Genomic DNA, 18,166 nt, shown 5'->3' with positions numbered 1-18,166 from the left:
TGCTCAAAAAATTATAACCTCCACTCACGTGTCTGTCCCACTGTGTCACTGCTTCATTATGCAGCACATCTCTCAATTCTAACACAACAGCATGCTGATCCAGATAACTTTTGGAAAACAGTCTGTCTCTTCTAGCCCTTATAATAAAGCCATCAAGGAGAACAAAGAGATAGATATTGGAAAACAAATCCTGAAAGGCGCCTCTGTTATCACAGCCAGTGAAATATATATAGGGCACAATAAATCAATCAATCAATCAACGAACAAGTAAATAAAGAGTAACTCAGCAACTCAATATGGCAGACAAGAACCAAAGAATGTCCTTTTCAAATCTGTTCCCCTGGACTTCACCAGGTTCCAGTGGGATAAAAGCTTTTATATTTATAAATATTTATTAAGCCTTTATGGTACATCCTTAGAAATTCTCTTCATTTCAGCATTTAATGATAAGAAAAGCACAAGCAGGAAGAAGTTGATTCTGGTATATTTAAATCAATCCACAATTAATGACTCTATAAAAACTGTGAGGAGTGAAGATTCTGTCATTTTTCATTATTTAATTTCATATATCCTTTCATTTCTTATTATTGCATTGAGGTGGACATTTCTCTTTCTGCAGCAAATCCTTACCCTTGGGATTACACATTTGCACAATAAATACAGGATTATCTTCACCTACAGGAAATGAGGAGATCATCTTTGTGCTGCTTACTCCATAAATGACTTTTTATTGTAATACAGTCTTTTTTTCCCACTAAGGCATGGAGAAAACTACAGCAATTACTGTCCTGTCTGAATTATTTTTCCTAGTTATGGCAAATTTTTGGAAAAAACAAACGAAGTTGCAGTCTAACCTGGTGGAAAGATCTTTGCAGCCAGAAGAGCTTCTAACAGCTCTTATGCTTGTGCTGGGGAAGCTTCAAACTCCTAGGTGGAATTATTTTTGAAGTTGATGAGCACAGCAGCTGAATAACCTGATCAGATTTGCATGGCTGAGTCAGTTCACATACACTGACTATTAGTGATTGCACTATATTGAACCTACATAACATCTTTGGGGGGATTGCTAATCCTCAGAAGACAAATAGCAGGGTAGGACCACTTGAGCAATGGCTAGACAATATTGATTTGAACAACAAACATCTGCAATTTGAACTTCTCTGTTTTCATAGAGACAGGGTGTATTATTTATTAACTGGGACAAAATCAAACCAAAGCAAAATCAAAATGCACTCCTATCCTAAAACCCTGTGAGGAAGGCAAATATAAAGAGTACATGCAACCTGTGATTAAAAACTCTCCTCACTCTCATCTGTGCTGAGAAATGAGCACCTCACCCTCTAAAACTCACATGGATTGTGGAATCTGCAGCCTTTAAAATACTCAAAATTTAATTTGACAAGGTCTTGAGCAAACTTGTCTTCACTGGCCCTGCTCTGGGTAAAGGGATTGACAACAGGATCTCCAGAAATTCCTTCAAGACTAAATTATCTTATTATTCCTTTTACATCTCTTAGCATTAACTCTTCACTTGGTTGTCTCATCTTAACCAAAGCATTTCCATTTAAGTTACCACTTGAAAATGCAACCACAGGCCCTATTATTCAAGGTTTCTTTTCTTACATCTCTATTTCCATTTTTTTTAAAATAACAAAGTGACCAAGGCTGAAGTGTTTCAAATTACCACTACTCACTAATACCAAGAGAAAGCAATTTCTTAGGGCTAATTTAATGCACTTCTGAATCCTGTAATTTATTTTGATTCTGTGTTCTCTCTTCCTTTCCAGGCTCTCTGCCAAAGAAGTTAAAGAGGGTTTTTCTGGCTAGATTTCCAATATTCTTCACAGTTTTTGTTTGAGGTTTTTTTTGGGGGGATGGGGGGAGGGTTGAAGTCTACAGACATAGGTGGATTCATGGCACAGGGCCAAGCTGCAGTCATTAGTGAGGATTAAGCCATGTGAAGCTGGTTGAAGTAGAGAAAGTAGAGAAAATAAACACCTCTTATTGTGGCAAAGTATACTTCAAGAACAAGGATATAGACATATTCTTCTAGGACAGATACAGGGAACAATATTTCCTAAGAAAGACATATTTTTTTCTTCAAGAGTGATCATATGGACAGAGATCTTCAAGAGTTCAGGAAGAGACCTCTTACCTTCAGGAAGAGAGTTTTACCTTCATGGCTGCAACTTGTAGTAGACAAAATGCAAGGTATAAATTTATAGTAGACAAAATGCAAGGTATAAATTTTAGGCAATTTGTAAAGAATGGGATCTCAGCCCAAAACCAGGGGCATTATGAATTGAAATAAGTTCCTTATCATCATCATCTGTAGAGCAGGAACCACTCCAGCCCTGTCCCTGGGGCACTAGTGAGAGCATGTGGGCTCTGGAGCCAAGGCTGCCTGTTCCCAGAGGGTCCCAGACAGGGCACTATGGACTGGGCGTCAGCAGCTGCCTGCCCACTGTGTGAAGTGCAAAGCAGGCACAGACAGACACACAGACACAGCAAGGGCACCACTCCAACCTCATTTGCCATGTCCAAGGTTGTCCTGGAGCACACATCTTCTACAGTGATCCAGAAAGGGAGGGCAAAACCAACCACTACAGCTACCTCCTGATGGCCTTTGTGGGTGTGCCAGCTAGGGAGGGATATAAACCTCCTTGCAAAAAGACAAACGCTCTCATTCTGAGCATCAAGATGACATCTGATATTCTGTGTCTACAACTGCATGTCTTTTGGTTGGTTTCCTGGCCAGAGGAACTCTTCAGAGACAATCACTGTCCCTCACAGAAAGCATATTAACCTACAAAATTCAATTACATGCCACTGGCCCACAGAAAATTTACAGGTGCTCCATTTAACCTCCACAGGATACCAGCTACAGAAACAGTGTAATCAGCATTTTTTTAATTGGGTTCAAGTCTCCTTTCTAATACTGGACTAAAGAAGGCAGTTTTTCAGTTAAAAAAAAGGGAAAAAAAATACAAAACCCAGAAAAATTTCAACACTAATTATCTGACCTCACTTGTCACAGTATCAGATGCTGGATACTAAGCTCTCTGAAAACACTGAGTGTCAGTAATGTGCCTTAAACAGGAAAGTGAGCTGTCACGAATCCTCATCCTTGTGTACTGAAAGCAAAAGACCAAATGTACAATTAGAACATGTCTAAGAGGCTGGATTGTCACCTGCCTAAATCTCCTGATCCAACCAAGGCTACTCCTATTATCACCTTGCTGCTGAAAACAGAAGAGATAAATGGGAAGGACAGATCTCTCAAGCTCACATATAGCACAGAATGTATTAAAAAGGAATGAAGGTGGTATATGTGACTTTTTCTAGAGATGGAGATTTCTACTGATTCTTAGTGTAAATGCTCTTCACAGGGTAAAACACTAACTTAAGCAGAAAATATTCCTGTTGATATCTCCACTCCTTTGGTTTTGAAGTTGCTGGATCCATCCAATATAACTTGGTTTAATGCTAATGCACTCTCTACATCCCATGTACCAATGAATATAAACAGAGGAAAATCTTGGTCCAGAAAGGAAGACACAGCATAAGAAAGAAGAGTCGTTAGAATAACAGAATTTATGACTGCTCTCTAAATGAACAAATTAAATAATAAACTTTTTTTTTCTCTATCTGATCCTGAATATATAATACCTTTTTTATTTTTTTGAGGTGGAGTAGAAGGAGACAGTTAAAGGACAGTTCAGTGGCATCTCTTTTTCAAGGGCATGATGAGTAGTATTACCATGCTCTTTTGAGACTTATACATTTAAAAATATTTAGAACAGTAGTTAATTGCAAGTTGTTGTTAAAAAAGAATGATCACTTTAAAAAGTGAACTGTCAGTAGCATCCTGTATTTGTCAAACACTGTTCTTTCACTCCTTGATATTGATTAGTATTCCACTTGAAGGAGGAGATAATGAAGTAGATTATTTTTTCTGCAGTGCACCTGACACAATCAGAAAAGCTGACAAAGACTATTTTCCTACTTTCCAATTTGTCTGCCCCACCTATTTCCTTTTCTTTGAAGGCCACAGGGGAGAACAAATGGGAATTAAATTAAGACATTCCAGAAAATAACTGAGAATGAGGTGCATTTAAATTCTACACAAGACACAAGAGGGATGAATAGTATAAAGCAAATATCAGACTTTGTACCCTTTGCTAACTATGAAAATACAGAGTTAAAGGTAGTTAAATGCTTTTCTAAGGTTTGCTAGTCGGTGTAAATGCTAATATAGTAAGACAGATGTTTCACCAAAATAACATCTTTCTCACTTTAGAGGTATTTTTCTTCTGACTACATATGCACACACAAAATCTCAGCCTGTTCATGTACCGAAGATGCCAGAACAAGCATATAAGTAACTGTGATTGGTAATTTATTCACAGAACAAAAAGCAAACAACAACCACATGCACTTCCTCAGCTGGAAAGCACCTGGGGCTGGATGGCAAGGAGAACCCTTGGTGAGAGGCAGGACCACCCAGCCTTGAAGAGGCTCAGCCTATGAATCCTTCTTTTATGTCACTATTTATGGAGTTGCTGTCCAGCCAAGTGCTATGACATGGCCATGCACTCCTGGCTTTCCAAAACACTTGTGTATTCAGCCAGCTGCAGAGTAATATAAGCAGTTTTGGCACCTGTAACAGGAGCCCACCATATTCCCTGCCCAACTCTCCCCTGCAGCAAGGCAGTAGCAGTGAGATGAGCACAGCAAGACCCTTGCAGGGGCACAGGTACACTCACAGAAACAAACAAAGGAACATTCTGGTGTGTAGAGCACAAACCAGCAATGTAGCATATAGAAAATGCAAAGGATTAAAATGCACAGGAGTCAGCAAAACAGTCAGGGGAACATTTCACTTCTTCGTGTCTTTCAGCCTTCCTAATGAGCTGAACTCTTCACTGACCTCAGCCCTGCAGCAGAGGAGAAATTTGTTTGCTAGTGACTGTAGCTGCTTGACTCCTAAACAAAAATAAGGCAGGACTCCTTGGAAAAGGGAGAAGGGAGCAGAATCCTTGCTTCCCATCACGCATTTAGGGGAACACAAACCAGAAATATAGAAACATATTTGCATTTATTTCTTGACCAGTTTGCATATCTTTTGACGAACTTGCAGAGCCAGTATAGTCCTGTGCTGGCTCTAGAACCCAGCATTTTTGATATGTCTGAATAACAAACTGCTAAATACTAAATAGATGGTCATAGGCTTTGAGCACAGCCCTCCCTTCACAGGCCTTGTTTTGCTATATTAGCACAAGTATCTGCTGTTGCTCTCCATTTTTGAATTTGCTACCATTTGTGCAGTTCAAGGGATTACCCAATGTTGCCCCACACTTGGGATGTTCAAGTTTCAAACAGAGAAGACAACCTTTCCTTAGAATCCTCTTGAGCATTTAAAAGCAGTCTCCTGGCAGTGTTACAAGGAAAGTCTAATTTAAGTGTATTTTTCAGGCTGCTAGATGTACAGAGGACCTGGTAGGCATTTTGCTTCTAAACACACTGTTTGATGTGTACTGTGACATACCAGCTTTTCAAACCTGCACGTGACACTTGTGTTTATCAGTATTTGAAGAAGCAATCCATGAGAACAAAACCCTGCCCTGAAAGTAGCTGCTTTATGGTACTAGGAAATTACTGGCAAGAACATTTGTGTGTCAAGGTTTAGGATAAAAACAGTTCTCAAGCCTGAACTGAAGTGCACAATGTTATTCCTAAATTACTGTGGTGCTCAGCCCTGATTCTTCTCTTCCCACAGCAGTCTCACACATGCAGAGTCCACTAAATCAGCAATGCTGCAAGGAGCTGGGGAGCTCCTTCCAGGCAAGGTCTGCAGGGCTTGAGAAACACCGTGAGCATTTTCCCTTCCAGCGGCCTCGCCAAGTCCCATCCATGTTTCACATGATACAAAATAACTATGGGGCAGAAGTAAAGAATATCCAGTCTGAGCAGGGTTTTTGCCATGTGCAGGAACTATCCATAATTCCTCTTCCCAGCCTCTACTCACCTCTCAGCTTTTCTCCTGGGCTGCTCTGACCTTCATCAGTTTGGGAGAAGCTGTATTTCAGAAGATATTTTGTTAAGGTTTGGAAATTTTTAAAGGGAACTTCACAATTTGATATTGTTGACAATTGACATAATCTCTTTTACCAGAAAATGGAACAATTAACAACAGCTAACAAGATATTGTATTCTGAAGATGGATCCCTTCTTCTCCCTGTACAAAACTCAGGTATGTTTTGTTAGATTTTTACAAAACAGTTCTCAAAATCAGGTGCTAAATCCCAAGGACTGGGTAAAAGCATAAATGGGTTTCTATTTACCTGACATTCCAAATAAATCTCAGCGTACTGGAGCTGCCTAGTTATAAATAACCAAATCCAGCAAACCTTTTTTTCCTTTTGTTATCTTCAAACAATACCCAGTTGTCTTTTCCAAACTAAAGAAAATTATCTGTGTTGCCATCAACTCCTTCACTACCTATACCCACAGCACCCACTGCACAGTCTGCAAGTAGGTGAGGTACACATTACCAACCCTTGAACAGCCAATGTTTTCTGGAGAGTAACAGTCAAATCACATCCCTTTCAGGTCATTTTACTTGTCAATTATCTTGCAAAATTGCACTTGCATTTTTATTCCTTCTAAAAAGCATTCACATTGTGAAGTATTACATTAATTACACATCAGGCTGTGTTGAATTACTCATGTAGCTGGAACCACATTTGTGTTGTATTATAACGTTTCAAAAGTGGTCATGCTGTGTTAAGCTGTACTCCAAAAAACAGTGATGCTTCTGAGAAATGTGAAATATTTTTTCATAAAAAGTATTTTGTTAGAAATCTGTATGTTCTACATTAACTTTCAGGTACATTAGAAAGCACACAGGAAAATCATCGAAAATAAAAGGGAATAGAATTTAAAGATTCCTTCTTTTAAAAAATACATTCTGGAAGCTAAAAGAATGTTTCACTTTACATTTTAAATGCCTATTAAAACATACCATTATGGATATAGTGTTGCTTCTACATGATATGGCCTTTAAAATAAATTGCTAAGAGATAGCTTAAAAAAAGAAAAAATAAATTAAAATAAATAAATAAACAAATAAATAAAAAGGGCTTTAAATTCTTCTAAATTGACAATCAGGACTTACAGGCCAACCAAAAATCTTTATCCTATTCCCCTTACCATGACTCTGCCTTTGGTGTGTCATCAAAAGATCCAAAAGTGAGACATGTCAGATTATCATGAAGGAATTGCCATAGGCCTTTAGCATTTCACACATTAATAAAATGGATAATACCCCCTATATTCCAAGAACTTTTGGAATATTGTTCCTTACGGGGAAAGCCTTCACCAACTACAAGACAGAGAGAGGCATGCAGAGATCAGCCAGCAGCCTGCTGACCACAGAATTCCAATCCTACCCAAACATTAGCTTTATCTTAGCCAATTTAGAATACCAGAGTGTCCTCTCCCAGCAAGAGCCTTGCCCAAGGGACAGTTAAATATTCAACCTTAAATAGCCTGACCTCAAACCCCATGCTCACTAAAACAGCAAAGTAGTCCTAAGTGCCTTCAATGGTTAGATAGAACTAAAAGACTGAATATCAGAATCAGTCTCCTTCTAAAGAAATTTTGTTATGGGCCTGTGTATCTATTCCTGATGGTACCACTTCAACAAATTGGCATTTTCAGATCAAAAGGAATTATTTTACTCATGTATTTAAGGGGCTATGGAAACACTTGAGCTGTTAGAGCAGAAAACATCCATTTCCATGCTTTCCAGCAAAGTGTGAACTGCTGTAGGAAACCACCTCTTCTGCTTCTTCAGAAAAAATAAGAGCAACAAGCATTTCTTAAAAAGGAATAAAGCATCTTCGGAAACAGGAACATAAGTCAGTACCTAACAGTACCTGACAGTTAAGAAAACAGGAAGTCAAACATACCTCTGTACTGTAGCATCAGTGCTAAGGGGCATGAATGATCTGTTCTTAGAGTAGTAAATACTTAATAAATACCTGAGCTTAGCCAGACACTATTTTCTTTCCTAATTTGGCTTGGGTCAATACCACCCTTCAATAAAGGCATAAAAACTGACATGAAGAACACTGAGCATTGCTATCATTATTACTAAAAATCTACTAATCTATTAAATTTAATCTATTAAAAGTAGAACACTCCCAGTCTTACTAACCTAATGCAGCAGTCGGTCCAACAGACCACATCCCAGAATCACAATTTCTCCTTATGTCCCACATGACAAATTCTGTATTCCTTCACTTTTGGCAGAAGTTGGTTTCACAACATCCCTATTTCCCTTGAGGTATATTGGGAGCTTGAAAGGAAAGCCAGAAATAGTGGTGTTCCTCCTTGGCAGCTAGCCTCATCTGAAAAAATAGTAAACTACATTTAAATCAGGAAGACATTTATCACAGAACACAGTACACCATTTTTAAATCAGATATCCTGTTGTACTAAGGGTGAACCAAGCCTTCCTACTGAAATGGAGAAATCTTCTGCCAGAGACAGAGCCAGAGTGTCAAACTTGTCCCTTCAGCACTTCAGAGCCCCGTGATCAGCTCCCAGACTCCTCACACTGGGCAAGTGGAGCTTGAATACCCACAAACACAAACCACAAAAGCTGTGGGGCTTCTGGAGAGTCCAGGTACAAACTGAATCTACAAAGCATCTCAACTGGGTCACACAGAAAAGGAGAAAGGAGGCCAGAAATGTTCTCTTGTAACTGAATGGATGAATGATCACAACGGGCCTCGGGTCTGATCCAAACCAGGCCGAGGAACTAGCATTTGATCAGGTTTCCCATCATCTCAGACAATGTCCTTGGCATGAACAGTGGCAGAAATTTGGACTGAGAGAACTTTGCATACAAAAACTTCAGCTCCTCCATAGAGTTAGAAGCCACTTTGGTAGAGGTCATGAGAACCTTCTTGTTATCTAAATATTTAACTCACTTCTTGTGTTGGTACACAAAGATTTCCTCAACCTTAAATCAAGGTTTTAGGCATAGCTTTTATGTTCTGTGAACACCTTTACCAGACTGTAGACTGCTGCATTCAAGTAACCTTCATCACAATGTGCCTTGTGCACCAGGCACAATCATCTTTAATCTCTGATTGACATTAATTTTAACATTGCTGAAAGAGGAAATTTACTAAAGGACTTGATAATACTTAATTTGCAAAGAATGAACTTGATTCATCTTGAGGAATATTTCATGCTCAGTTTTTTAAGCTGGTATTGTTGGGTTTTTCTTCTTTTGGGGGAGAGAGGAAGGAGAAAGCTACAAGAATAGAATGAATCTTCATGACTATAAGTATGTCAAGCATTCCCCATGAAATAATAACATCTGGGGAGTTCCAGCTGGAAAATAATTGTGATATTTGTTCATTGAGGATACAATAGCTGAGTTTAAAAATTAAATATAGCAAGGAGTTATGTCATACTATTTCCTTTAAAAAAAAATAGTAACAAAAATTGCCAAGAAGAATTATTTTACTTTTCATAGACAAAGGATGATATGTAAATTCACTAATTGGAGAATTCATTTCACATGGTTTAGCTCTACAGGACATTCCTGTCTGAAATAACAAATGTTCAAGCACCTAATTACAAATGTTACTATAAATAAAGTACTTTGGGCAACTATTTTAGTCATTATGCTAAATAACTACAGTAATCATTATACTTTTAAAATGTTGAAATGTGGCAAGTGTTCAGATTTCGTACTCCTGCATTTTTATTCTGCATGTGGAATAAAGTGCTAACGAATATTTAAGTGAGTAAATCACATTCAGTTAAATTTTTTTCTTCCATTGACATATTCATCTCCAATTCCTGATTCATTTCAAGTCATACTTATTCCACACTGAGCTCCCAACAATAATATCATTATACTGACAGCTCCTATCAATTATTTCTTTTTAGAGCTGTTAATTTTTGTGCTGTAAACATCATCAGTAATCACATGGGGGAAAAAAATTATGAAAACCCTGATAACCATTATCTCTCCATTCTGTTTTCTTCTTTCCATCACAGTTGCTACACAGACAAAAAATTCAGCATAAAGTGCAAGCAACGTTTCAAGTGAAGACCTGCCGCCTCTGCAATTCATATTAAACTTCTGTAGTTGCCTCATCCTTCCCCACCCTCAGGATTTCTCATTTCTGAGCTGAATCCCACTTTGACTTCTAGCCAAGGTTAGCAACTAAACTGTAACAAAAATAACACCAGCAAATGTACTGTCATTTGTAAAAGCATTAATGGGTAAATCAAATACTGATTGACAGCCGTATTGCATACAGCTCCTGTGGCTCTGCACCTGATCAGGGACAGGCTGCTCTGGGGCCATGAACCCCTCTGGACCCATGAACCCCTCTGGACCCTGCTTTACCATTTTTGCAGACATTTCACACCTTGGAACAGAATTTAAGTTTCTGTGTGGAAATGCAAAAGATTAAAGAATTGTGCAAATAAAGAGGTGTGGCTTTGTCTCTGAAAAGCAGGGGAGGGGACCCAGTGCTGCAGCAGCAAGTGGAATTACACCAGTGATGGAGCAAGGGCAACAACCCCTGCACTGCCTAAACACCGAGACTGACACAGCCCTGTGTCAGAGACAGGGAAGGTCTGCACATTCCACTTCTGCACAGAATCTTGGAACAGGTGTCTGCATGAAAAGAAAGACAGATAGATACAAAGTCCCAGGTGTGCTGGAAGAAGCACACCAAGAGGATGTCAGAATAAAGGAAGATAGCTGTAGGAGACTGGCTGCTCCACAACTGCAGCAAAATTTGAGAACAACATCCTGTGACCATCCAATGCAATACATTAATTTAAAATTAGCACTCTCAGGGGAAAATAATGGAAAAGTTGTTTGTGGTGTTTTCTGAGCAGCTAAGACAGAGGAAGTATGATGGTTTCAAAAAAAGATACCGAATTGTGAAGCCTATCCTTGGATCAGTCTCCTACATACTCAGGGTTTCCCCTGGGCATTGCTGTTTCATCCAAATCAAGTCACAAAGTAACACCTTCTTTTTAATCTTCTTGACTTTCAATAAGAGTCATTTCCACTCGGGTCTTATGGGACTCTGAAGCATGAAGAGCAGCCCACTTGAGACTCAGAGAAAACCAAATACTCCTTGAAAATGTGGTTTCACAATAGGAAAAAATATCCCTCAATACTGTTTCTTCTAGTTAAGAATTACTCTGGTACTTGGTTCATTTCTGTAGCTTTTTTAGGCTATCAAAGTGACACTGATTTCATATAAATACATATATATCACACTCTTTTTTTTAAAAATATCCTAGAAGCTCTTATAATCTGCAATTCCATATTCCACATCCTTCTTACCTACAAGAGCCTCTCTGCCAAACAGCTAGTATTAAAACAAAAAGCATCAATTTTACACAATTTTAAGGTTATCCAAATAATTTGCTTGGTGTTACATTATCTCCCCATACTTGGTTTTGCATGCATTTAAATGAATCCATAACAGGTTTTGTTCTACTTAGTTTGTTTTGCTCACTGTTATAGGAGAAGTTGGAGAGATTCACCTAAGCAATAATGATCTCAGCTGACGCAAACAAGGGAAAATAAGAATAATCACCTCCAGATATTTACCTTGCTGCCCACGTGGCCTATCTGCTGTGTAGTCTTCAATGAGTCTACTACCACAGTCAATATCAGGCAGCCCTTTAACATGGTGTTTGAATGTCAGAGACTATTTAGAACATGGGAAAGCAGGGTTGGTTCCAGCTTGTTCCTTTTTGGTTTGCTATGCAGCACGCAGTCTCCACTGACTAAGGTGATAAAGCTATAAAACATCGTGACAAATTGACGGAATTTTACAAGCTTTCCCAAAGTGCTTTTTCATATTGTTTAAAGCTTTCCAGGGAAAACATGTTGGCAGTATTAGCTGGGCAAGGTACTGACATGCACAGCATTAAAAGGGAGATAATACAGTGCTGTCTGTGCTAAAAAAAGCATTATTCTACCAGCCTGTAAGCAATCTGCTTCTCTCTGTGTCTTGGATGGCTCGAACGGAGGAGAGTAGCTGCAAGCAGCTCTAAATAGGAGCAAGGAGAAGCATGTGTGACAAACAGCTACTCCTCAAAGCTTTCTTCCCTCTGGTATTTCAATTCTTTCACAACCTCACAGAAGACAAGCACTTTGACAGGGTCCTATCCAGGGCATGTTTGGTTTATATTCCTTCTTCAGGCTCTGCACAGCACCTTGTGGTGTTCGATTACCTTCTGCACCCACTGAATTTCTTGCAGCAAAGCCTTTCCTCGTTCTTTCTTGAGCATGGTAAAGCCCTCCAGATGTCTCTCAAGATTCCTTAAGTTATAAAGGGAAGGACAACTTAAAAAAATATGTGAATGGAATAACACATTTCTGCAAATTAGGTGACAACATAAAAAGCAGCTGTATGGGTGGCAGGCTCAGGACATCCTTCCAAGAGGCTGCAGTGCTACTGCTGGGTGCAACACAAGTGTAAATTGTCTGCTTGTATTTGTGCTTTCCTTCACACTGAAATAATACTTGAAGCCAAGATATAAAATAAAAATAGATCCATGTTCTTTACTGCACTTTTCCTAAACATTGCTATATATTTCAGCTATTGAAATACATGCTTGTATGTCCAAATGATGAGCCAAATATGCATCCCAACTCATACTCCAACACTCAATCCATTCTCAAGCTCTCTTCTGAACCACTCAGGTGTTCACCATCTCCCCAACACCACTAAACTAAAATCCTTGTGCAGTCTGGCAATACTTTGGCCTAAACAGTTTAGAACACCATTTGCTTTGTGGCATTTTTCAGCTAATTCAACCTACCATTGGTTTTTCCCACTGCAAGAGTTATAGAAGGTATGTATAGCAAAGCATTAAATAACTTCTCAGCAAAAGCATGTTTTGTATCCTGGATGCATAAAAATATGGCTATATTATGGCCAAGAACTGCAGAACAAAAAAACTTTTCCAGACATCCCTGTATCAATGTAAAATTTTACCTGCACAGCAATCTGGAGCAAGAAGAGCCATGTTCTCTCATGTGTTTCAAATTTATCACCTGCTACTTTCACCTGGTGAATCCTTGTGCTTGCATTAGAAGAAACTGTGAGCAGATGATTCCTGTCCATCTCAGTCAAGGTTTTATAGAAGTCTATTCTATTCTATATTCTTCTACAGCTGCCTCTTTTCTGAAGAGACTCCTCCAAATTATTTTGATTGGATTCAAAAAGTGCTGGTGTCATGGAGAAGGGACAAGATGGCATTTTATTTCACCACGTGAAAAAATAAAACTGATTAAAGTTTAAGTGTTTCCAGATAATGTAAGCATGACTATCCACTAGATTAAAGATGAGCTGGCAGACTGAGGTGGGAAAATGAACTTTGTTTACTTCCTGATTAGAACACAGTTTGTATTAGGGAAAAAGCATTAGGCATGTTGTCTTAATAACCTGCTTGATGACCTATTTCCAGTGAGCATTATGGTGCCCACTTTGGCAAGAAGATGCCAAAAGCCAGAGAAAAAATAAAGCTCTCAGCCAGTGGTCAGGCAACAATAAACAGAGAGAAAATTTGTCTAGGCTAACATGATGATGTGGAGTACTTTGAAATTTCTGGAAACACAAGCCTAGCTCAGCTCTTAAGAGTGAATGTATGCTTTCCTTCCTTATGCACCCTAATATAAAGAAGGTATAGATGTGTGCATATATATGGCTACACAAAAACAAATTTATCTTCCTGAGGAAAGTAATTCTTGGTGAAAGGTTGCTTTAAGGGTCTCATTGCTGTTTTGAATTTGCTATTTACATCTTTAAACTGACTTCACCATAGGACTAAAGGTTCTTTGCTTCCTCCCCCCCACCACCAAAACAGAAAAATATTTGCAAGAAATCAAGAATATGAGTGCCTTTAGAAAACATAAATACACCGTAAGTAGAATCATCTAGTAGCATGGAAATTACATGTCTGAGAGGAGAAAAAAGCACCTAATGCAAAATGTAATGAATGTTTATCTAGGAAAAGCACATGAATATTTGATGCTTGATTCTATTCCTTTTTAAATTATCTCCAACACACTACGTCCTTGGGCATGCTAAAATTTCTTGGGGATTTTTATAAGACTCCGTTAGCCCTCCTCATAGTAAAACCTGGGGAGACAGAGATCTGTCATCTCTTTTGTTGTTCCTGCTCACTGCAGGGAGGGTTGGGCTAGATGAGCTTCGAAGGTCCCTCCCAATCCAAACTGGTTTATGATTCTGTGACTGTTGAATGCAGTGTTGCAAATGGCACTGAAAAGGAAGGATTTACACAATCGAAATCACCATCTCCACGTTATATACAAAGCAAACCTGGCCTGTGTTCCTACACTCTTAAATTTTCCATTTCCTAATGATTTTTATTTTCTTGCAATACTGATTGAAGTATAACATAGGAGATGGTTTTAAGAGCTGAGCAGTTGAGAAATACAGTGCTCTTACAGAAATTTTTTCTTATAAAGTTGCTCAGTCCCAATCCCAAATATTTACTAATGAAGCCTTTGGGAAGTATGTGTCTTCATCTTAAAATAATGAAAATGTATGTTCCCAAAGCTCAGAAGGAATGACCAAATTAAGGAAACAGCTAGTTAAGCAACTCTCATCTCTGTCAAAAGCAGTGTTGCTGCAAATTAGCATCTGCAGAAAGAGGATGCTCCATTCTTTTCCACTACACAGTTCCCACTGCAGGATCTGCAGTGCTTGAAATTACTATGTTACCATGAACTTCTCAGTGTCTTTAAATATGATAATAAAAATAAAAAGATGCCTCTGTACTTTGTGAATGTAAGTGAAGAAATTATGAATATTATTCTCCAAATAGGACCTTAGGGTGCAAATTCAGCTCAGCTGTAAGTGCATTTAAGTGTATGGAATAATTCCAAGAATAAATGTGTCCCACTATGCAGAAGGGTGCTTGCTTTATTGAATTAGGAGAATTGAGTGCACTCATCCTATCCACAGATCCATTAGTCAGTAGTTATGATAGGCCATAAGCAGAATCTATTATTAGCACATTTACTGAAAATGCAGTTTTTCACTTGCAGAATCAGTTGCCATGATCTTAAAACTACCAAAAGAACACTGAAGCCTACTGAAAAAAAATGACCCAGTTTTAATTTCAACTTTAAAAAGGTTATACATATGCAGGGTTAAATAGGGGGATTTTAGAACATGCTAAAATTTCAGCAAATCTCACTAAACCAGTTTATTTCATCAAAGCCAGTCCCATATTTCAGGATAACAAAAAGGAGAAGCTTCCCTGCTGGATCTATGTAAAATTCTCTGTGCCACAGTGCCAAGTGGTGGCCAGGCACTAAAGCAGAATTAACCAATTAGCAAAGTGCTCCATCTGGCACAGCCTGGACTTGCTGTGTCTCCACACCTCATGTTACCATGACAGGAACTTCTAAAGGGACATCTTTAGCAAGAAAGCATCTCATTCTCTGAAACATCTTTCTTTTAATCTTTTCTACGCACAAAACCAAACATGGCCACTTTACAGGAAGCCAGAGGGTTCAGAGTTGGCCCCTTCCCACCATGAAACAGCTTTTTTATATAGGCTTTGCTGTAAGTCAATTCAAATATTCTTCAGCTCTGAGAAGAAGAATACAATCATATATTCCTTTGAGAAATACAGTGGATCAAGACAAATGGTTTTAAAGTATTGAAGAAAATAGAAACCAAGAGACTTTAACACAAATACATCCAATTTCATATACTTAAGATTTCACTAATTATTCATTGCAAGAAACCAACAGAAGATTCCAGCCTCACAGCTTTGGATATTAAACCCTTGTCCCCAGAAGACAGCAGAAGCAAAAGCTTCCTGCAGTGCCAGTTTTGCACTGCTGTCAACTTTGAAAGGTATCCTTATTTTTGAAAAGGTAGATTTCACACTGACGGGGACTTTTGTCATTGCTGAAATTGCTAAGCTGCATATTAATTAATGGAGACAAACCAGTAACATGGATAAAAACACAGGGGAAAGTGGACTGCTGTCCAAACAAGGTTTCGCAATTGCTCTGACTCATGCAGAACCTGAAAAGGAAACCTGGAGATTAAAAACTTCAATGCCTCATCTCTTAAACCACCTATCTCCCTCCCAATTTGCATAATGTGAAACAGAACCCAAAATTAAGCATTCGTGTCTCTTCTGCAAGAACAACAAGCCTATAAATCAAAGTCTCTTCACTGTGTCTGCAATTTGCAACATTTCAGTAGTCTCATCCCCCTCTAAGGATGTGATATTGAGGCCCTGCACAGAGTTTGTGCTGTGGAATTCAAGAGGATCACTGCAGTGCGGCTGTGGGGAGGACTGGGAATGTGCTTAGGCCAAAGGAGCCCTGCAGGAAGGAAGACACAGCCCTCCTTGCACTGAACACACACAGCCCTCCTTGCACTGAACACACACAGCCCTCCTTGCACTGAACACACACATCCCTCCTTGCACTGAACATGCACATCCCTCCTTGCACTGAACACACACATCCCTCCTTGCACTGAACACACACAGCCCTCCTTGCACTGAACACACACAGCCCTCCTTGCACTGAACACACACAGCCCTCCTTGCACTGAACACACACAGCCCTCCTTGCACTGAACATGCACATCCCTCCTTGCACTGAACATGCACATCCCTCCTTGCACTGAACACACACATCCCTCCTTGCACTGAACACACACATCCCTCCTTGCACTGAACACACACAGCCCTCCTTGCACTGAACACACACAGCCCTCCTTGCACTGAACATGCACATCCCTCCTTGCACTGAACATGCACTCTGGAAAACTGGGACAGAGAATCCCCCATTCTTAAAATCAGAAACACAATCCAGGCTGATCTGTCAATCTTGTACCTGTTTCTTTCCTTGCTATCATCATCATCTTTGTACAATCTGCTTTTTCAAAACTAGATTAGCATGGAATCAGTGGAGCAAAGCTTCTGCTACTATGTTTTAGGCAAACTATCATTAGAAAATCAAATGCCCATGAAATTCCTAAGAGCAACTTGCTCAGTGGTGACAAGATATTGAATTATTTTCATTACTGTATATTAAAATAGATAGCAAAATTTTATTCATTAGCATAAAAGATCAACTTTAAATATATTATTCTCAAGCATAAACTGATTTGGCATTTGAATTAAGTAAATATAAACAAAGACACAGTGTTTTCTTTTCATGACAGAACAGTATTTCTACCATGTTACATTTGTACATCTTGCTCATAAAATTTAGTAACAAATATAACAATGACAAAGCTTTCCCCACTTAAAATCAGAAATACTAGGAAATAACATGCTTGCAATGTTGTGGATATAAACTGTTTACCAGAAACTTGTTTTCTGAAACTACAGTTTTGTATGTATGTACATATGTACATGTCTGGGAATGACAGACATTAAATTTTGGAGACTGGAAGAGCTGTTTCCTGTGGGTTTGTTGGAATAACTTTCTGGAAGAAAACAAAACAAAACCCAAACAAACAAAAAAAAATCCCCAAACAAACAAAAACAAAACCAAAAAAAACCCCACAAAAACAACAAGAAGCCAAACAAAAAAAGCACGCAACAAAAAAAACAAACATGAAATTGAGAAATTCATCTAATACCTTTGTCTTGAAAAATATTTTGGTGATTTAGAAGGTTTTTGAGATGCCCAGAAACAGATGCTTTTTGTCCTAGTGATTAGAGCACTTTGCTGGGTGATAAGAAGCTCCAGTAACTCCTCCATCTTCTCAGGGCACATTCACACACACCAATCAAATCCACCTCTTGCTCTGAGTCCCCTTTCCAAGGGTGCTGTCTCCTACTGAGAGCCAGTATGCTCAGGGGTGAGCTTAGCTCTTAAAAACATCATTGAGGAATAAGGATTTGGACAATCATCTTGAAAGGGGAATATGAATTTTTCTGCATAATCTTACATTTTCACAAAAATTTATTTTTAATCTTAGCCCATTCTAGACTAAAGCAAGGGTATTATTTTAGGGGATGTACACAAGACATTAACGCTATACCTGTACTTACTCTTACTATACTCACTCTTTCTAAAAGATTGCTTGTTTTC

At 38.8% G+C, this 18,166-nt stretch overlaps 1 protein-coding gene across 12 annotated transcripts in view; it reads right to left on the bottom strand.

Annotated features, from left to right (window-relative positions):
• GRID1 (glutamate ionotropic receptor delta type subunit 1) overlaps nt 1–18,166 on the bottom strand; it is a 538,463-nt gene that overhangs the window by 387,282 nt on the left and 133,015 nt on the right. Inside the window, exon 1 of one of the 12 annotated variants that reach the window (XM_085064177.1) lies at nt 13,062–13,324. The exons of the other annotated variants lie outside the window; for them this stretch is intronic. Within the exon in view, the coding sequence (XP_084920303.1) occupies nt 13,062–13,092 (31 nt within the window). The 5' untranslated portion in view covers nt 13,093–13,324. Of the gene's footprint in view, nt 1–13,061; nt 13,325–18,166 lie in introns of those variants that run through there. 12 annotated transcript variants of the gene reach the window in all.

This window comes from Lichenostomus cassidix, chromosome 6, assembly GCF_008360975.1.
Source record: "Lichenostomus cassidix isolate B80296 chromosome 6, HeHo_3.0, whole genome shotgun sequence".
Classification (NCBI taxonomy): Eukaryota; Metazoa; Chordata; class Aves; order Passeriformes; family Meliphagidae; genus Lichenostomus; species Lichenostomus cassidix.
Note: the sequence above shows the minus strand (reverse complement) of the source record. Positions and strands in the feature narration are given on the sequence as shown.